We start from the raw sequence: 20,138 nt of genomic DNA on the forward strand, positions 1-20,138 counted from the left end.
TACAAATATAGAAAAAAATTGCCATCAGAAGTTGTTGCTTTAGAAACTTATTAAGAATTGTTGTTATTCAATAAGTTAATATTTATAAAAATTTTATTATTTTTCATTTATTTATAAAATAAATAATTTATAAATAGTTAAAATTTAGTAAATACATATAACAATAAAATATATCTTTATTTTCGTAAATACAATTACGAAATAATCAAATAAACTGTATAAAATTTACAGTATAAAATTTTTGTTAAATATAAAACGATTAACAATATTAACATGAGCATTTATCACTTATATTTTGTTCTTATCACTTATAATATGTATGTATATATATATTGTGAGCTATTGGACTTTGACTAATATTTTGTACACACACATTATTTGTATTATGTGTCAGCCACAATATGAATCTCAGCACTTATTTCCGATGCTAATTGTTCGGCAACATCAGATACAGTAGATGGTCGTCTTTCAATTGTTGAAATGGAATCTATTAAGATAATTTTGATAATTTAACACGTTATCATACGCATTTAAATAAATATATGATATTATATGTACAATGTACCTGAACATCCAGGACTACATGAAATGTTTTTATTTTTTTGTTTCAATTCTCTCAAATTAAAATAAAGTAATATCGGTGAAAATGTCCAGTATCCAATAGCAGAACCTATAATTAATGCTATACAAATATAGGTATTGTAAGACATCACAACTAACATAATAATGTAACCAAGAGTCGTTTGAGCTGAATAGTGCAATACTTCTAGAATCCATAAAATTATTCCCCACCTTAGAAAAAAAAAAAAAATATATACATTTCTTGATTTAAAAAATAAAAGTAATTAATAATTAAAATAGTAATTTAAAAATTACCATTGTGATGATGGTGAAAATCGTGGAAATTTTGGTACAAATTGTGATAACAGAGAAGATTTTTCATTAGTTTGTGATTCACTTGTTGACAGTGAAGCTTTAGTCAATTGATGTAATTTTATTTGTAATGTTTTCATTGCTTCATAAATAATTGCTATGGCAATGAGTCCCAAACAAGTCCCAAAAAAAGCACTAATAGTTTTGACATTTAGACCATTGAACAAAAACGTTCCCAGATCTGTACCAAACCAAAATGACATATGCATCTATTGATAAAACGAACAAAAAAAAACAAAGTATTTAATTTTATTATGAATAACTTATTTGAATTTATAATTAATACTCACCATGATATTTGTTTCTTCATACAGATGAATGAAAGAAGATAATGAGACTAACGTTTGTACTACAATCAAACGATAACACTGTTGATAAAAATGACATATCTATGAATACTGTTAAATTCAAGTAATACTACCTAACTTTACGTTGCTTTCATTACAAAACACTTTCTAAATGTTTTTAATCATAATAAATAAATATTTATCACTTTGAAAAATTATATAATACTGTTGATGTTTTATTAAAAAAATTTTTCATTAGATAAATGCCATTTTTTAGATGAATTTGAATAATACAAATAAAACTTTGATCTCTTTTACAAATCAACTTAAATATTTCAGTCTTGAAAATAAAAGGTTAGAATTTTTTTATCATTTAATATATAACTCTATTTATATTAACTAAGATAAAAAAAAAATATTATACGTGAGTATAAAAAATTTTAAATAAAAATAATTAAATTGAGTATTTATTTTATTTAAAAAATCAAATTATAAAATAGAAATGTTGACACATTTCTAATATTTCTATTGATCATGACGCCATTTTGGATTCATTTAATTGCTGCTAAGCAACCATTAATTTATCATTTGAAAACATAATTTTGAATATTTTTTTTAATCTGGAGCATCATGTGTGTAAGACTATAGAAATAAAAACATCTAGTGGCTGCAAATAAACTCAACTGGTTTTATTACGATCTAGTTTTAATAAACCTGCTTAGGAAATTTACTTTTACTTTGATGACGAAATCATCAAGGATATGTAATAAAAAGAAAATAAAATAAAGTAAAAAAATTATAAAAAAAAAAAATAGTAAAGATTGTACCTGCAGGTTTTAATAATAGTCCATATCATTTTAATTAATTGTAAATTATTTTAAGTCTCCATTTTATTGGTATCTCTCTGGATTACAGTCAACTGCTGATAATTAATTACTATTTTTGGATTATATTATTTTAATGAAATATGTTAATTACGTGAAATTTTAATATTTCTACATGAGTGAGTGTTATCTTATATAATTATGAACCTACTTGTGATTATTATGAATTTATGTATTATTTTATTCAATTGTTCAATTTAGTTGGTATCAAAGAATTTTTTTGAATTTACTTTTTTGAAAAAACAATTAATAATAACAAGAAATTTAGTCGTTAACACATTTCATAATATTACATTTAAATTATATGAGAAAATATATTTTCAAATAATTTGGCGCTAAAAAAAAATCATTCAAACATTTAAAGATGGCGTTAGTCACAAAAGTGTCAAAGTTAAATTTAAAATTATTATGAAAAAACTCAGTATTTAATTCCGTAAGTTTAAAATATTAAAAATTAAAAAAAATTGTTGTTATGATAAACAAATGTTTTTAATTAAAAAAAAAAATTAACCAGTCAAAAGTTATGATTATGACCTTTAGTTGTGACGCCATTTTTAATTTTAATTTTTCTTTTATTGTAAAATTTAAAAAAAAAAAAAAGAAAACAATGATAATAGAAAACCGAATGAAACATAAAATTGTAGATTGATTTTAACAAATTGAAAAGAGCGTAATTATAAAAAAATAAAATAACAAATATTTAAATTAAAAATAATATTTTAGTGAGAGGCGAGATGGCAGTGATGTAGTCGAGGAGGAAAGAAAAAAATAACGCCCTCTGTTGAATGTTAAGTGTGAGTGTGCGAGTGTGGGAGCGTGGCTAATATCAAGGCATCGAAGGTAAGCCGTGTGACCTGTTTATTTTTGGTTTTTTGTTTAAGCAACTCGGTATTACATCGGTTTTTTTTAACGAGTAATGCGTTTCTCGGGTGCAAAACGTCCTGAGCTTTCCCCGAAGCGGTTTTGACCAAGACAACGATGACCACGGAAACGTAGGTGAAGCTCGAACGTGGGGCGACGGCGAGCGGCCATCGGGCATTTTGTCTGGTCGTAAGCCTATCCCACAACACAACAAAAAAAATCTTGTCCTGTCTGTAAACTTTCTTCTACGTATTCAAATTTCATGTTCAAGGTCGCATTTATAACTTTTAATATCATACACATTTAATTGTCATTTATCAATAAATATATAACGCGAGTATCTGTTTCTCTCTCTCTCTTTTTTTTTCTTTTTTTTTTTTTTATTATCACTTGTATTTATTCAACCAATACATTTATCGTCTTATAAAACCTGCGCCGCGAGTTCATTTACTCAAACTCTGTTTTAACCTTCATTTTGTTGTACTTGTAATTCATATTTCATCATTTTGAATATTTCTCATTATAATAATTAATAACAAGCTTTTCTTACGTATCATAACACACTTTACTCCTTACCTTTTTACGAGATAATATATAACAAGTTTATAACCGTAATCTTTTTATTTATTTATAAAAAAAATAACTTTTTTTTTTGGTTTTTAAGTTATTAAAAAAAATATAAATAAATAAAAATTTTGTATCAGAAAGATGAGCAGCTCGGAAGAGGTGTCCTGGATTTCGTGGTTCTGCGGACTTCGTGGAAATGAATTTTTTTGCGAGGTTAGTATTTCAATTATTATTATATATTTCTATAACTCTATGCATAATCTATTGGTTATCTTTATATTTTTTGTTTCGTTTTTAGGTCGATGAAGATTATATACAAGATAAATTTAATCTTACCGGATTAAATGAACAAGTTCCACATTACCGTCAAGCATTGGATATGATTTTAGATTTAGAACCTGGTAAATATATTTAATTATTCATTTTTTAAGGTAGTTGTCGTGCTAAAAGCTAAAAAAACCTAGTACCCGAACCTTAGTTCTCATCGGTAGAATTTTTAATCGATTGTGAAGCGAGATGTTGATAATCAAAGTGCACATGATTAACATGTAGTATTTATCAGGGACTAGTTTCCTGTTCAGGTACTGGGTCTCTTACCTTAGATTGTGGAAAAATTATAAATTAAACAAAAATACACTAATGGAAAAAATTAAAGGATCAAAAAAAAATTCTAAATTTTTAGGCGATTTTCAACAGGCTCTAACTTTGAGAGAAATGGTCGTACAAGAAAAGAAAAAAAAGGAAATTGTAGCTCCAAGTATCTACTTTTTGGATTAGAACTTCAAAATTTTTTAGCGTCAGCAGTATTTGAGTAATCTTAGAAAAACCAACGACAAAAAAATTTTCAAATTTAAAAAATTTTTTTTTTTTGGTCTCCGGGCGTGGAAAAAATTATTTTTGCTTAACCACTATGAGGATCGGATACCTTCATTATTCAGCTTTAATTTCTTTTTTTATGGACCTTCATACGTCCACTTCTCGCCGAGATATCGGTCTTCAAATGGAAAAGGATCATTTTGTCTTTGATTATCGATATCTCAAAAACCAATGATCGCACAGAAAGTTAATGGTGGGTTTTAAAAACTTGAATAAATTCCCTTCAATGATTAGCCATTGCTTTTTCGAAAAAAAAATTTTTTCCTATCGTCACATGAATTTAAAAATGCAACAAAAAAAGGGCTTTTTGTGGTTTTTTGGAAAATCAAGCGCTGAAACGAAAATATTGTGGAAATCGATAATGTTGACTGTGCATTTTACAGTTCAATATGTCCACAAAAAAATTTTTTTTTTAACTAATGACTGAGAGATCAGTAAAATCACGGAATGCAGCAACGTAAACGTGTTAAAAATGATTGGGTGTTGGTTTTGTAAATTACCTAAAGTTATTCCAAAAAAAAAATTTTTTGAAAAAATTTTTTTTTTGAAAATTTTGTTTCGAAAAAAAAGTTTTTTCTTTTTTGGAAATTTAATCACTGTCTGCAAGAAAATTGTGGACAAAGCTCCGAAGAAATGTTTGTTTTCATCTTGTTAAAGATTATGAGCTTTTCAGAGCAAAAAACGTGATCCTTTAATTTTTTTAAAAATTTGATCGCGTGAAACAAAAAAACGGCTGGTTGGATTAATCTGGCTTTCTGCAGGGTTTTTGTGGACATATTGAACTGTAAAATGCACAGTCAACATTATCGATTTCCACAATATTTTCGTTTCAGCGCTTGATTTTCCAAAAAACCACAAAAAGCCCTTTTTTTGTTGCATTTTTAAATTCATGTGACGATAGGAAAAAATTTTTTTTTCGAAAAAGCAATGGCTAATCATTGAAGGGAATTTATTCAAGTTTTTAAAACCCACCATTAACTTTCTGTGCGATCATTGGTTTTTGAGATATCGATAATCAAAGACAAAATGATCCTTTTCCATTTGAAGACCGATATCTCGGCGAGAAGTGGACGTATGAAGGTCCATAAAAAAAGAAATTAAAGCTGAATAATGAAGGTATCCGATCCTCATAGTGGTTAAGCAAAAATAATTTTTTCCACGCCCGGAGACCAAAAAAAAAAAATTTTTTAAATTTGAAAATTTTTTTGTCGTTGGTTTTTCTAAGATTACTCAAATACTGCTGACGCTAAAAAATTTTGAAGTTCTAATCCAAAAAGTAGATACTTGGAGCTACAATTTCCTTTTTTTTCTTTTCTTGTACGACCATTTCTCTCAAAGTTAGAGCCTGTTGAAAATCGCCTAAAAATTTAGAATTTTTTTTTGATCCTTTAATTTTTTCCATTAGTGTAGTAATTTTGTCACCGATTAGTGGCAAAGTTACAAATATTCAAAGGTATCTGTTTCAAAATTCAAAAATAAGCAAAAATGAGTAAGCGATGGTTACCTGACCGTTGATCCAAAGACGATTGATCCCCGACATTTGATCCTCGACAATTGATCCGCTGATAAAATATACTCACAAACATATAAATGTGAAAAATTACGCCCTTTTTTCACTAATTTTGTGTGAGTGTAACATAAAAAATATACTCACACACAAATTTTTCACATTTATATGTGTGTGAGTATATTTTATCGGCGGATCAATCGTCGTAAGGATCAATTGTCGGAGACCAATTGTCGGGGATCAGTTGTCTTTGGGTCATCGGTCGTGTCACCGTAAGAAGCGATATAGATTGAAAGAGTACACACTATAGGTAGTACGACAAGTACCTTAAATATTTATTTGCACATAAACTTCACTATTATTATTGATTAGATGATGACTTGGACGATAATCCAAATCAATCGGATTTAATTGAGCAAGCTGCAGAAATGCTCTATGGCCTGATACATGCTCGTTATATATTGACAAATCGTGGAATAGCTCAGATGATTGAAAAATACCAAGCTGGTGATTTTGGTCATTGTCCACGTGTTTACTGTGAGTCTCAGCAAATGTTACCACTAGGATTAAGTGATGTTCCTGGTGAAGCTATGGTTAAAAGTTACTGTCCTAAATGTATGGATGTCTACACACCAAAAAGTTCACGGCATCATCATAATGATGGTGCATATTTTGGTACAGGATTTCCACATATGTTGTTTATGGTTCATCCGGAATATCGACCTAAACGTGCGACAAATCAATTTGTACCCAGGTAATATAATTATTTCATTTATTTAAACCTTTTGTTGTATTATATAGTTAAATAATTAATTACTATTTTTATAATTTATTTTCAGATTATATGGCTTTAAAATTCATCCATTAGCTTATCAAATGCAACAACAATCAGCAGCAACATTTAAAGCCCCATTACGTGCACTTTATAACAATGGCAAACGTTAAAACTTCACATAATTAAAATAACAACAGACAAAAAAAAACAACCATTTTTTGAGTGGAGCGTATTATTTCATAATTGACTAAAATACAATCTTTATCTAATATTGTTTCAAATAAAAAAACAAAATATTTTTTATATTTATCTCCTTCTGTAGACTTGCATTTTAAATTTACAACTGATTTTTTTTTAATTATAAATCTTTCACTTTTTTGTCGCTCCGTAATATTTGTATCATTTTATATGTTATAAATTTTTTCTCCGGGTTTCGCGGCAATAGTGACGAGGAACGAGAAAAAAAAATAATAGAAAGTAATTGAATATAAAAGAGAAATAACACTTAAATTTTTGTAGATCATCATAATGCCCCTAATAATTTTTAAGTATCTAGAGAAGTTTTCACCTCTTTTATTTAAATAATAATAATTTTTCATTAAGAGAAAAAGTAATAACTAAAAAAATATCATTTTCTGTTTATTAACCAGAAAAGATATTTTTAATTAAATAAATAAATAAATAAATAAATGAGACTAGTGAAAGACTAAGTACGACGGGCGCACGATTAGAACTTAGGATAATTTTTATAATATCTAAGACGGAACAAATGAATGAATGATGATTGAGAATCAGAGATTAAAGCGGCTGATGCGTGAAATAATTGAAACTTGTATTTTTATAATACAAGAACGTTGTTTCTATATTGAATTTTTTTTTTCTTTTTTATCATTGATATGGTTGATTATTAATAATAATAATTATTATTATTATAGCAATTAATGATATAAAAATAGTAAATTGAATTTAAGATAATGATTAATAACTTTTATTTAATTTAATCAGAATAATATTACTTGGAGATAAACAATAAGTCAAGTTTTGCGAAAATTGATAATAGATAATTTAGATATTTAATTAATGATTTTTATAACATAGATATAACATTTCAAACATTAAGAATTTTTTGTTCACACCAAATCAACTATTTTTAGCTACACTGCGGATAAAAAACTGTCAACTTTTTTTTTTATGAGATTAAAATAGTTTATCAATTAATTGGCATGAATATAGTGTTTGTTACTTTAACGTAATTTTCGTTTCTCTTTATAAAAAAAAATTAAAAATTATAATGAATTATGTGAATTAATATCTTAGATGGTAAAAAAAAAAATTCTTATGACAAATAAATGTAATTTTATTAATTCCTCAGCTTCAGTAAAGTTGTTCAAGCACGAATTGGAATTTTTATCATAGAAAATTATTGCTAATTGACATAAATAAATTTAAAATTGGAGCCCAGAACAAAAAATGATTGAACGTAGGAAATTTAATAAAAGTCTTTGAAACACTCAATTGAATTATTTAATATGGAGTAGCTTTAAATTTTTCCTGCTTGAATATCTTGAGTGTTTTTTTTTTTTTTTTAATTCTATTGCTGTAATAAATAATACGAAACCCTATAAGTGAATCTCAATAATACTTAATATAAGATAATGAATCTAGTATTGACGTCATAAATATATTTTTAGGTAAATTATTTAAAACGAGTTGGATACTTCTGTTCATTACTCGACAAAGGACAAAAACAAGAAAAATAACAAAAGCTACAGTTTTTATTAATATCCATTAGGGAATTCAAATTTGTAAATGTAATAGATAGATAGTTTTGAGTATAAATTCGTGAGAACTAAATTTTGAGTTGCATCCATGTAAAAAAGTAAATAGAGTTGACTAGAATATTAAAATTAAGAAAAAAAGTTTGTAAATGAGATTTATTTTTATTTAATAATTTTTTCGACCTTGAGATTTATGTCCCCTACGAGCCGCAAATATAAAAGGTTGCAAATATATTAACTAGACAAATTAAAAAATAAAATATATTTGTTAATAATAATAAATCTACATTTATACATGATCAATTGAAAGAATAATAGGAGTAACAGGAAGATCTAAATTCTTGATATATATTTAGTGCAACAAAATCTGAAGATATTTCATTCTTAATGGTGTTACAGAGATAGTTAATTATTAAAGATAAATTCATGGGTAAAGGAATTAGAAGAAAAAAAAAATCAAATTAAAAAGATGAATAAATTATTTTATTATTAATTTTCTATTTACATTAATCAACTGATATAAATACAATGGCAACTAAATATTTAGTACTATAAATCACTAACTATAATACTTTTAATTAAAAAAATTATAAATATAATCAAAAAGAAATGTTGACTTGCAGTCATATTTGTCCAATTATCAGTCTTTTGTGTTATAATTTAATCACATTTTTGTCTATTTAATTTGCTTCGTTTTGGAGATGTAAAAATGTTTAATCGACTTCTTCAACTGTTGGTCCGGAGTAATTATTACCAGCTTGGCGATACTGTGCTCCGCAATCTTCCGCGGCGTTACCACTTTGATGAAGTTTAGTCATAATAGGTGCACATTGTTTTTGTAGCTCATCTAATTTATGTTTATACTCATCTTGATCTGCTAAAGTGTTGTTGTCTAACCACTGGATGGTTTCATCACATAGTTGGACACAACGATCTCTGTCAGTTTGATTTAAGCGAGATCCACTTTCTTGGACCGCTTGCTTGATCGAAAACACGTAGCTTTCAAGTTGGTTGCGAGCTACGATTTTGTCCCGTTGTTGTTGATCTTGCTCGCGATAACGTTCGGCTTCGGAGAGCATGCGGTCAATCTCCTCACGTGAAAGACGTCCCTTGTCATTGGTGATACGGACATCATTGCTACGACCACTGGCAGTGTCTTTGGCTGTTACATGGAGAATTCCATTCGCATCCATATCAAAGGTGACATCGATTTTAGGTACACCACGTGGAGCAGGTGCTATTCCACTCAGTTCAAATTTACCAAGCATATTGTTGTCCTTGGTCATAGCTCGCTCTCCTTCATAAACTTGAATACTCACGCCGGGTTGATTGTCGGCGTATGTGGTAAATGTCTGTGATTGTTTGCAAGGAATACGAGCATTGCGCTCAATAATTTTTGTCATCATACCACCTGCGGTCTCAATACCCAGAGATAGTGGAGCAACATCCACAAGAAGAACATCCTGAAGAACCGAGCTCTTGTCACCCTCACCAGTTAAGATGGCTGCTTGCACTGCTGCACCATAAGCCACTGCCTCATCAGGATTAATAGATAAATTAAGTTGTTTACCACAGAAATAGTTTTGGAGCATCGATTGAATTTTCGGAATGCGAGTAGAACCTCCCACGAGGACGACGTCGTGAATAGATCTTTTATCAAGCTTAGCGTCAGCTAGTGCTTTTTCTACTGGCTCCAAAGTTGATCTAAAGAGATCAGCACAAAGTTCTTCAAACCGTGCCCTTGAGACTTTAGTATAAAAGTCAATGCCCTCAAAGAGAGCATCGATTTCGATGGTTGCTTCGGTACTAGATGATAATGTACGTTTGGCACGTTCTGCAGCCGTTCTCAATCGTCTCAATGCTCTTGGATTTGTTTTGAGATTCTTTCGGAATTTTCTCTCAAACTCTTTGCACAGATGGTCTACCAATCTTGAATCAAAGTCTTCCCCACCTAGATGCGTGTCACCAGCAGTTGATTTTACCTCGAACAGTGAACCTTCGTCGATTGACAGGATGGAAACGTCAAAGGTACCACCGCCAAGATCAAATATTAATACATTTTTCTCACCTTTCAAGTTTTTGTCCAAACCGTAAGCAAGCGCAGCAGCTGTTGGTTCATTTATGATCCTGAGAACATTTAGTCCAGCGATCGCACCTGCATCTTTGGTGGCTTGACGTTGCGAATCGTTGAAATATGCTGGTACTGTGATGACCGCATCCTTAACTTTCTGTCCAAGATAAGCCTCGGCAGTTTCCTTCATTTTCGTAAGGACCATTGAACTTATTTCTTCTGGATTGAATTTTTTAACTTCACCTCGAAACTCAACTTGGATTTTTGGTTTACCTCCCTCCTCACTGACAACCTTGAAAGGCCAATGCTTCATGTCGCTTTGAACTTTTGGATCGTCGAATTTTCTACCGATGAGTCGTTTCGCGTCGAAGACTGTGTTTGATGAATTCATCGCCACCTGGTTCTTGGCTGCATCTCCAATTAATCGCTCGGTATCCGTAAACGCAACATAACTAGGTGTTGTTCTGTTTCCTTGATCGTTGGCGATAATTTCAACTTTTCCTTGTTGCCATACTCCAACACAGGAGTATGTTGTTCCAAGATCAATACCAATTGCAGGCATTATTAATTATTTAACTTATAACTCCTCACTTTACGTCTTATTAGTTTGCTTTACTTTTGTGTACTGTTACTGCTCTCAGTTGCAGCGACTGGTTTTATACTCTTGCCGCCGACCATCAGAGTGGGGCGCGAAAATTCTGGACGTTTCGAGTACTCTCGAGCTTATTCTATTTGATATACATATTTATCATAAATATATTGTAAGTATTAAACTATTTTTTCACATAAAGGTAACATGAAATTTATTTAATAATTAACTTTTTATCAGTAAACATCAATTTTTTTTCTGTATTTAAATTATATATAAAAGAAATTTACTTACAAAGACGAATTTTTCAATGAGTGTGAATGTAGCTGACAATTGTGAATTTTTTAATTTTTTAATAAATAAATAAAAATTAAAAAGTACGTACTTGGGTAATCTAAAATTCATAATTAGTATCATATCTGCGACACTCACATTCATATTTTTCATACAGAATTTTCTCGAATATTCTCGTGACTCCGAAACTAACTTCGAGAATATTCCAGATTATCTACTTTATCGTTTACTTGATACAGTCAAGTTCTATATAAATATATCAATATACTAATTTAATTTACGCATGCGTCAATTATAAATGTGTACACATTAAAAATAAACCAACAACTTTTTAAATCGAATGTAAAAATTTCAAAATATTATTTTTACCATTCATTTGAATCATTTTTAAGTATTTTTATCAGCTGAATTAATAATTTCTTTTAATATAAATAATATTATGAGTGTGAATCTAGCAGACATCAGACAAATTTAAAATTATAAATAAATAGAGAAAAGAGTTAAAAAACAAATATTTTTAAAAGATGCACTTCTTAGTTTCAAAATTTTTTAAATGCGCATTTTTTTCAAATTTTATTTGATTAATTGTTTACTCTATTTATTAACCATTTTAAATTTGTCTGATGTCTGCTACATTTACACTCATATAATATTTTCATATCATTTATCAAAAAAAAATAATAATAATTAAATTATTTATTTGGCCACAGAGTCAAAGACTCCTTGCTGCCATAAAAAAATACATAATTTTTCATAAAAGATACAAAAAAAGTAATACGATTAGCAATCATTCGATCTAAGAAATTATCATAAGACAATTTTCTGAATGAAATAAATATAAAAATTGCACTAATTAAAGCTGGTCCGTACTAAAAAAATTCTCTAATTTTAGATTAATTGATTATTATTACAGCGATTTTTTCAGCTTTTGGAAAATTCATAAGATAAATGTCCTCGGAAGATTTTCATCATTCGAGTCCCATAAATGTTTAAAACGTATGTAATAGAAATACTTATAATATCCGGAAATTTAGTAACTACTCCCGATCTTTTATTTCACAAAGAAGGAAACGAATAGAAAATAATTAATTTTTAATAAGTAGTTAATAGACATCCATAACTTTAAAATCACAATTCTTATTGTTACTTTTATTGAAATATTAAAATATAAAATTATATAGCGCATCTATACATATGTATGTATATCAAAGCCCATCTACATTCGCATGCGTTTAAATTAAGACACACACAAATTTAACTTTTAAAGCCCGCGAATTTAAATGCTGACAACTTCACGTGTATTTATCTTATGATCTAGACAGACCATCAGGTAGAAAACGTAAACACAAGTACAAAAATATATAATCTTTATTATTATTATTTTAATTTTAAAAAATGTACGTATTTAAACCGTTTGCTTTTACGGAGTGTAAGAACAAAAAAAGTAAACTAAAACCATCACCTAGAACTTTTCCATCAATATTTTGTGATGAAAAACACTTGTATTCATTTAGTGGTTATCGTTATGTATTGAATCAATCTACTACTATTGATTTTGATAATCCAAAAATTATTGAAGAAATTTTGAAATATAATTTGGCTACAAGTATATGGACTTGTTTGCCAAATCAACAGCATTTACCAACCAAAAAAGAAATGGTTCTTGGAGTAACTTTAAAAGCAGATAAACTTATCGTTGCTACTTGGATTCAAAATTATCGAGCAAAAGGTTTTCTATACATTTGTGATTTAAAAGACGAATACAAAGTGATTAAATTGACGACAAAAGGACCAATACCTAAACGTTTATTTTCACACAATTTTATAAGCTACGGTTCTTATTTATATACAATTGGAACTTGTAATGACTTAGGTGTCTTCAGGATAAATCCCATAATTGGAAACTGGGAAAAATTGTATCCTGAAAATGCTGATGATTTTCCTGACCGTTATGAAGATGTTGAGTTAGCTTTTGATGGGAAAAAAATTTTTGTTTTTTTTGTTAAATTACCTAGCGTAAAAATACCTCAACTAAAAGTATTTTATTTACTACCTACCAATTAAATCATTTTTTTTTTATTTAATATTTTAACTTCATTTTTTAGACAATCCATGCTTACGATATTGACAAAAATCGTTGGTTTATCTTAAATACAATTGGAGATTTAAATAACGCCCAACCCTTTCCTGACGGTAGAATTAATTTTGGAACTAGTCAATTAATTGATCTTGAAAGTAAAAACGTCAACTTAATAATATCAGGTGGAATAAACGATACAAAAATGTATGATGATGTTTGGCAACTTAATTTATATACATTGCAATGGACGTGTTTAAAACAATTCGGACTTTGTCTTCCAAAGCCTATTTGTGAACATGACGCTACGATTTCCCCTAGTGGAAAAATGTTTATCTTTGGCGGAAGAATTAAACCTTTATACGATAGTGTAATATATTAAAAAGAAAATATTTATATATTTATATAGATAACTTTAGCCATTGATCTTATTGATTATAATAAAAATTTGTTTTTTAGTTAAATGGAGTGAATAAATTGTACTCTGCTTGGATAAAGATACCAAAACTCACAGATATTTGTTGGGAAGCTGTAAATTATTATTATAAAGACTTAGGTATAAAAACATCTGAGGAATTATATCAACTTGGTTTACCTGTTAATTTTGTAAATTCTAGATGTAAGTAAATAAATATTTATTTTTACACAGTATTTGTTAATATTTTTAAAATACAATAAGTTATTTATTAAACTCATAATTATAAATACAGGAAAATTATAATTAACAACTTAAGATTTTTTAGGTACACTGTAAGAAATTTCGGATTTTATTTCAATTGAAATTCACTCCGTCACTCGGAGTTCCAGAGTTTAAAAAAAAACACTTGATAATCGAAGTAAATAACAAGTTTGTTTTTTCAGCGGAGTGCGATGTGGATTTTATTTATCCCGCATCCACTCCAATCTGGAATTTTAATGTTAAAATAAACTCCCTTCTGGATAAAATAAATAAAAAATCATCCACTTCGCATTCAGTCTGGATTAAATCCGCAAATTTTCTTACAGTGTGTACATTTTTTATAAAGTTATCATACACAAAAATAATCCTGGTATATTAATGTAAAATAAAATAAATAAAAAAAAGTTTCAATACTATAATATTGTCTTAAAAATTTATAAAATCTGATTATTCAATCTTCTGCATGCTCATTAATGCTTAAAAAATTTTCAAACTCACGTTTATTAAAATATTTAAATATATGTTCTATAACATCAAATGGTAATTGAAAGAAAATAATAGTAAATTTCTGCTGAAATACTTGAATGCTTTTTTCAATTAGAGTTTTCATATTAAGACCTTTATGAAGACAACGGTTCAGTATTGAACCATAAATTTGATATTTAGTTTTAAGCTCTTGATAATTTTCAAGTACCCTAACATTATCGTTTTTCGCAAAAGTTATCAAATCATGTGTATTTCCAGTTAAAATATCAAAAAACGAAATGTTGGTATTATTTATTTTACAAGCCATTAAAATTGATATTTCCTTTTCACATTTCTCAGCATAATTTTTACAGTGTACATAAGTATCAAGTAAATTCAAATTTTCTTTACATACATATAAATTTTTCCTTTTTCTTTTAACTAAATGTTTAACAATTATATTTAAAGTTCTTCTCGTTCTAGATTGTAAATGGTGATAAAGCGAAAGGGTATTCATATTATTAATTACGTAATAAAGAGCCGTATGATTATTATCGTCTAAAAAATTCATGTTTGCGTTGTTTTCCAAGATAATTTTAATAACATTCGACGTAAGCATATTTTTAACAGCAAATAAAAGTGGTGTATTATTACATTTTTCCGTTCGTATGTTAATGTTTGCTCCATAATTTAATAATAATTCAATACATATTTCATTCTGAGATTTTATTGCATAATGAATTGGTGTCAAATTTTTATCATCATTATTTACATCAGCTCCATTGTCTAATAAAATTTTAACAATTTCAATTTTATTACCCATTATTGCATTTGCTAATGTATTGTTGAGAAATTTTTGCCGTCGTTGTTTATCATTATTTTTTCTAAAATAATTTATCAAAAATTCAATAATAACAACATCATTTCTATGTATACAAGTCGTTATCGGTGATTTAAACCAGCCGCAGTTACATTGCGGGCCGATGACAGCACCGCGCTCTAAAAGCATTTCAATCATTTTAATATTTTTTAATGAAACAGCATTTATTAGAGGCATTGAAAATAAACAATTTGAATTGTCGATATTCAATTCAACATTTATTTTAGCATTATTCATAATGAGAATTTCAACAATTTTTTCTTGAAGATGTTTTGTTGCTTCACAAAGAAGCTGATACCCATCTCTCCAATTTCGACAATAAGACAGACCATATTTACTTATTATTTTTTTTACGATATAATCATCCCCGTTTTCTATGGCAGAAAACATTCTATAATTAATTTTTTTACGTAAATCATGTAATGTGTATTTCTTCTTCATTTCTTTTTTATTTATAGTCACTTAAATAATTACACACTTCAATTGAGGCTTTAAACCATTCAAACTACTTTACTCTCGTTTAAACAATATTTTTTCAAATATATATTCAGTGATTAGTTTAAATTTATAACATGATTCTTCAATTAGTATTTAATATTACAAAAAAATTATTACACTTTTTTTATAAAAAAATAAAATAAGAGTATCCTTAATTTTTGTATTTTAAAATTACTCAATTTTAAATACAAGCAAAAACACGTGGTCGACAATCACTCGTTTACCGGACTATAATTTTTTTTTTTTTAAGGTGTATATATATGTGTATATATATAGACATATATTATTAGGCTTCGGGTAATCCCATATCCGGCCAACTTAATCGGATTTAAATTCAAATCCAAATAAAATTCTCTTTTAAAACCGAATCAAATTCACAGATTGGCAACGGGACGAATCTCAGGGCCGAAAGACCTCACACTTTTTATTTGAAAAATTCTTTCAGCAAGAATTATAATTATAATCACTTCGACAGCCGCTCCATCTATGATGTGTATATATTTATTTTTCTCATTTAACTCATACCCTTTCAGAGCCATTTATCGACTGTTGTACTATGATAAATACGAAACAATTAAGATTTCTAAATTTTCCACCAGCGTGACATAATGTGAGCTCATAACGACACTCTCTTCAAGTCATTATTTAATATCTTTCTTACATGTTCTACTATTACAAAATATTGACGCTAAATAGCTTTAGAATGACATACACCAACATATTTAATAGTTTTCAATTAGTTGTTCATATTTTATATTAACGTATAGTTTTCACAAAATGATAAGCGAATATCGTGACTTTGATTTACAGGTGTTTTTTAAAAAATCAGGATGACCAGAAATTTGTTGAACAAAGTAAAGTGGACTAAACCATTATCCGTAAAATACAATGTCTTTTAGTACTTATCTCCGGTGGGCACTAAACACTCGCCTAAAACCATAGCGTTTGACAAACAGTGATTGACTTCCCTGATTAAAAGAAACGATTTAAAACAATTTAAAACGATTCAATTTCACTACTATATAGATATACATTCATCATTGAGTGAATCGTTTTGTTTGATTAGGATAAGTTCACTCGTTACGCAATGTACTGTAATGAAGTAATAATTTAATTATTATAACAGGATGCCTGTCATTAAAAGTTTTAGAAAAAGAATAAATAAACATAATTTCTTTTCCATCTTTTTAATGTATAAAATTTCTACAATATTGTACAGAAAATTTACACAATAATTTTTTAAAAGTATCAATATCACAGATCCAAAAACAAGCTAACTAAGCCGTTTCTCTCCAAACAGTTTTTGAATTTTTTTTTTTTCTTCATATTTTCATATGAAAATATTTAAGAAATATTGTATGTTAAAATTTTAACTTGCGATTAGTAAATGTATGGATTTACGGACGTGATTACGAAGAAATTCGTTGACGCAGATAATAATTTTCAACTTTCCTCTAAGAAAATAGTAAATTTTCAAAACTAAAAATTATTGATTTCAGTCCAATTTTTAATTAGATAAGTATACTCACTTTCTCCATGATTTCGACTCATCGTTTATCTAAAAAAAAAAAACGGCGTTTTTATGTGTAAACCTAAATGCATCGAGTGAACTAGAATCGTTTGCAAATATTGAAAATTAGGTTTTTGGCAGACTTCTGAAAAAAAAGTTTCAAAGTTGATGTTGTTTTTTTTATTTTTCCGTTACGAAAAAAAATAGAAATACTCGGAATTTCTGGATGATTCCGTGCGTCTACATGTGCTGAGTCTATAAATTTTAAATGAAACGGCGGAACCGTTGTCAAGATATGATGGACGAAAGTTTTAAAAACACAGTTTAAGAAAAACACAAAGTGTTTGTTCAAAGTGGATTGCTCTACTCTTGCTTCAATTCTGTTTTTTTTTTTTTTTTTTTTACTCGTAACGATAGGCCCCGGCCTTCTACTATTCAACTCATAAGCGCTCCGAATATCTGCTTCTTCAAGCTGCTGTAACTTTATAACGACTTTGAATTTTAAAAAATCATTTTACCATAGCATATTCTACACATGTTAAAGAATGAACTTACGCAAAAAAATAAAAATGGATTTTTTTAATCCATTACACGGGGGTACCCCCTTAACGATCTTTATCTTACACCTGTCGCTTGGTATAGGCTGCTTACCTGCTAGAAGCAAGCCCGAAAAATTTCGAAAGTGAACGAGATTTTCCGAACGCTATGTATTTATATAATTTAAACAGTTGCCGTTCGAATAATTAACCGATTGACACCTTTATAAAAATTATAAATTTTTTAATTAAACGCAGGATATTTTTTAGATATTTTTCAAGAGTAAAATGATATTTGTAATTTTAAAATTGACAATTGTATTCTTGGTCTATTAATCGGTTCCGCTCCGCAAGCAACCCCTAGCAACCCCTAGCACGCAAGCAGCCAAACTGAGCCAAACTGCCAAACACGCCAATAGAAAATAATTTACCTTTTATTCGTTTGTTTCAGGTTGTTTTAAAAAACATGACTACAGAGAAAGATTTAATAAATGGTATTTATTATTTAATAACTATTTACTCCCACTATATTTACATGGTGAAAATATTTCTTATTATTATATGCTAATAATAAAATTTATCTGTTTTTACTGAATAAGCGGTACGAGATTCATTAGAAGCGGATGGAAAATTGCGATGTATAAAAGCGGAAATGCGCAGTGAAGTACTAAAATTATTGGATAATTCATCGAAATCAAGCAGAGTAAATAAATGTGAAATGCCTAGCGATGTATTGATTTTGAATCAACTTATTCGTGAATATTTAGACTGGATTGGATACAAATATACTCTAAATGTGTTCATGTCAGGTATTATTTTATTTACTTAAATTTTAATCATTTCAATAAAATTAATAACATTAAATTTCAGAATGTGATTCGAAAAAACAATCATTGGATCGTTCTCTGGTTGCACAAAATCTAGGTATTGAAGAAAATGAAAAAACGAAGAAACTGCCATTACTTTTTTGCTTAACTGAAACTTTTAAAAAGCTTAAAAATACTAAATAAATAAAATAAAATAAAACAATATTGTGCCTTATAAAATAATGCCCAGTTTCACTACCAAATTTATTAATATACTCAGATATTTTGTTTACTTTTATTATCATTCAAGTTTATAAGATAAATCTTGTCATTAATTTGCAAACTTATTGATTTCGATACTTATATAATCATGGGATTCTTAAAAAAAATCAACACACGGTCTAATTTTTTTCATTAATCGTCTAATATATATATATTTTTTTCTCTAAAATATTTCAACTGCAATAAAAGATGAAAAAACTTATTAAATTTTGAGAGTTAACCAAAAGGCTGTTGTCTATATATTAATAATTATTTATGAAACTTGACATTGGACATTGGACTAATTGTTTCATAAAAATACCTAAAGCTATAAAAAGACATAAATTAAGGTCAAGATATTTTCACTTATACAAAATTTAATTTGTTCAATTTTTATTATCATAAAGAAATGGCATGGATTAGATATTTCTTATTCTCTCTTGATAAAATAGATAATAGATAGATTTGGCTATAAGTAGTAACAGAATATTTAAAATGTTAATTTAAAAAAAAAAATAAATACAGCTGTTTTTTTCCCCGCGGAATTCAAAAATGTATTTCGATTGATATAAATAAATTTATTTATCTGAATAATTGGCAATAAAAGAGTTTAAACTATAATATAAAAAGGCACAAATTCAAGTTAAGAATTTTACAGCGATATAAAATTTTATAACACTAAAAAATTTTATCATAGATATGAGGGGACGAGAAAAATTATTGTTATTTTCTTAATAATAAAATAAATAAAAAAATTAAGATGAATGTTATTTTTAATATTATTTTATTTAAATATGATATTTCATACGGACATGATGTTACGAAAGTACAATCTATTTTTTATTTTAATCTATAAAGTAAATGAAATTCGACTGACAAATAATAGTTATAAATATTTATTTATAATATATAATGTCATAAATTATGATAATATTAATAGTCATAGTATAAATTATACTGTAATATAATTTGTATTTTGCGTCTGTATTAATTATAAAATTTAT

The 20,138-nt window shown here is 27.8% G+C and overlaps 4 protein-coding genes and 1 long non-coding RNA gene across 13 annotated transcripts; 2 read left to right on the forward strand and 3 right to left on the reverse strand.

The window, feature by feature from the left end:
- Positions 1 to 116: 116 nt before the first annotated feature.
- Positions 117 to 2,127, reverse strand: LOC130667487 (protein SLC31A2-like). 3 transcript variants are annotated; one of them, XM_057469100.1, is made up of 5 exons: positions 1,355 to 1,516; positions 1,224 to 1,282; positions 877 to 1,142; positions 566 to 792; positions 118 to 487 (listed from the first exon to the last, which is right to left on the reverse strand). In XM_057469100.1, the coding sequence occupies exons 2-5, from the start codon at positions 1,224 to 1,226 to the stop codon at positions 384 to 386; spliced, it is 600 nt and encodes a 199-aa protein (XP_057325083.1). In that variant the 5' UTR covers positions 1,227 to 1,282; positions 1,355 to 1,516; the 3' UTR covers positions 118 to 383. The 3 variants fall into 3 exon arrangements, with proteins under 3 accessions (XP_057325084.1, XP_057325083.1, XP_057325081.1); XM_057469098.1 differs by lacking the exon at positions 1,355 to 1,516 and adding an exon at positions 2,048 to 2,127 and having other exon boundaries at positions 121 to 487; positions 1,224 to 1,301; XM_057469101.1 differs by lacking the exon at positions 1,355 to 1,516 and having other exon boundaries at positions 117 to 487.
- Positions 2,128 to 2,839: 712 nt separating this feature from the next.
- LOC130667485 (casein kinase II subunit beta) lies at positions 2,840 to 7,307 on the forward strand. Of its 5 annotated transcripts, none has more exons than XM_057469094.1 (5): positions 2,840 to 2,944; positions 3,670 to 3,745; positions 3,831 to 3,933; positions 6,288 to 6,669; positions 6,755 to 7,307. In XM_057469094.1, exons 2-5 carry the CDS (start codon positions 3,674 to 3,676, stop codon positions 6,858 to 6,860), a joined length of 663 nt encoding a protein of 220 aa, XP_057325077.1. In that variant the 5' UTR covers positions 2,840 to 2,944; positions 3,670 to 3,673; the 3' UTR covers positions 6,861 to 7,307. The 5 variants fall into 5 exon arrangements, with proteins under 5 accessions (XP_057325077.1, XP_057325076.1, XP_057325078.1 ...); XM_057469093.1 differs by lacking the exon at positions 2,840 to 2,944 and adding an exon at positions 2,951 to 3,096; XM_057469095.1 differs by lacking the exon at positions 2,840 to 2,944 and adding an exon at positions 2,983 to 3,100.
- Positions 7,308 to 8,929: 1,622 nt separating this feature from the next.
- Positions 8,930 to 11,576, reverse strand: LOC130667481 (major heat shock 70 kDa protein Ab-like). Its single transcript, XM_057469083.1, has 2 exons — positions 11,423 to 11,576; positions 8,930 to 11,267 (listed from the first exon to the last, which is right to left on the reverse strand). The coding sequence occupies exon 2, from the start codon at positions 11,099 to 11,101 to the stop codon at positions 9,182 to 9,184; it is 1,920 nt and encodes a 639-aa protein (XP_057325066.1). The 5' UTR covers positions 11,102 to 11,267; positions 11,423 to 11,576; the 3' UTR covers positions 8,930 to 9,181.
- Positions 11,577 to 12,474: 898 nt separating this feature from the next.
- Positions 12,475 to 20,016, forward strand: LOC130667483 (uncharacterized). 3 transcript variants are annotated; one of them, XM_057469089.1, is made up of 5 exons: positions 12,476 to 13,459; positions 13,528 to 13,869; positions 13,959 to 14,118; positions 18,519 to 18,561; positions 18,667 to 18,862. In XM_057469089.1, exons 1-5 carry the CDS (start codon positions 12,818 to 12,820, stop codon positions 18,728 to 18,730), a joined length of 1,251 nt encoding a protein of 416 aa, XP_057325072.1. In that variant the 5' UTR covers positions 12,476 to 12,817; the 3' UTR covers positions 18,731 to 18,862. The 3 variants fall into 3 exon arrangements, with proteins under 3 accessions (XP_057325073.1, XP_057325072.1, XP_057325074.1); XM_057469090.1 differs by lacking the exons at positions 18,519 to 18,561; positions 18,667 to 18,862 and adding an exon at positions 14,243 to 14,569 and having other exon boundaries at positions 12,475 to 13,459; XM_057469091.1 differs by lacking the exons at positions 12,476 to 13,459; positions 13,528 to 13,869; positions 13,959 to 14,118 and adding exons at positions 16,789 to 16,875; positions 18,938 to 20,016 and having other exon boundaries at positions 18,667 to 18,876.
- LOC130667489 (uncharacterized) lies at positions 17,159 to 18,436 on the reverse strand. The gene is made up of 4 exons (XR_008989848.1): positions 18,087 to 18,436; positions 17,745 to 18,012; positions 17,551 to 17,676; positions 17,159 to 17,475 (listed from the first exon to the last, which is right to left on the reverse strand). It is a non-coding gene; the product is annotated as an uncharacterized LOC130667489 (long non-coding RNA).
- Positions 20,017 to 20,138: the final 122 nt, after the last annotated feature.

Source organism: Microplitis mediator, chromosome 5 (genome assembly GCF_029852145.1).
Source record: "Microplitis mediator isolate UGA2020A chromosome 5, iyMicMedi2.1, whole genome shotgun sequence".
In the NCBI taxonomy this organism is placed as follows: Eukaryota; Metazoa; Arthropoda; class Insecta; order Hymenoptera; family Braconidae; genus Microplitis; species Microplitis mediator.

What these genes read in the sequence shown, in the direction of transcription:
- LOC130667487 (XM_057469101.1), bottom strand. An exon ending in TTTTCACCATCATCACAATG is followed by an intron (nt 793 to 876) that starts GTAATTTTTAAA and finishes TTTTTTTCTAAG; the next exon opens with GTGGGGAATAATTTTATGGA. An exon ending in ATGTAGTCCTGGATGTTCAG is followed by an intron (nt 488 to 565) that starts GTACATTGTACA and finishes TTATCTTAATAG; the next exon opens with ATTCCATTTCAACAATTGAA.
- LOC130667483 (XM_057469089.1), top strand. Translation starts at nt 12,818, where the DNA reads ATGTACGTATTTAAACCGTTTGCTTTTACGGAGTGTAAGAACAAAAAA. An exon ending in TAAAAATACCTCAACTAAAA is followed by an intron (nt 13,460 to 13,527) that starts GTATTTTATTTA and finishes TTCATTTTTTAG; the next exon opens with ACAATCCATGCTTACGATAT. An exon ending in TTAAACCTTTATACGATAGT is followed by an intron (nt 13,870 to 13,958) that starts GTAATATATTAA and finishes TTTGTTTTTTAG; the next exon opens with TTAAATGGAGTGAATAAATT.
- LOC130667485 (XM_057469093.1), top strand. An exon ending in GAAATGAATTTTTTTGCGAG is followed by an intron (nt 3,746 to 3,830) that starts GTTAGTATTTCA and finishes TTTCGTTTTTAG; the next exon opens with GTCGATGAAGATTATATACA. An exon ending in ACAAATCAATTTGTACCCAG is followed by an intron (nt 6,670 to 6,754) that starts GTAATATAATTA and finishes ATTTATTTTCAG; the next exon opens with ATTATATGGCTTTAAAATTC.
- LOC130667481 (XM_057469083.1), bottom strand. Translation starts at nt 11,101, where the DNA reads ATGCCTGCAATTGGTATTGATCTTGGAACAACATACTCCTGTGTTGGA.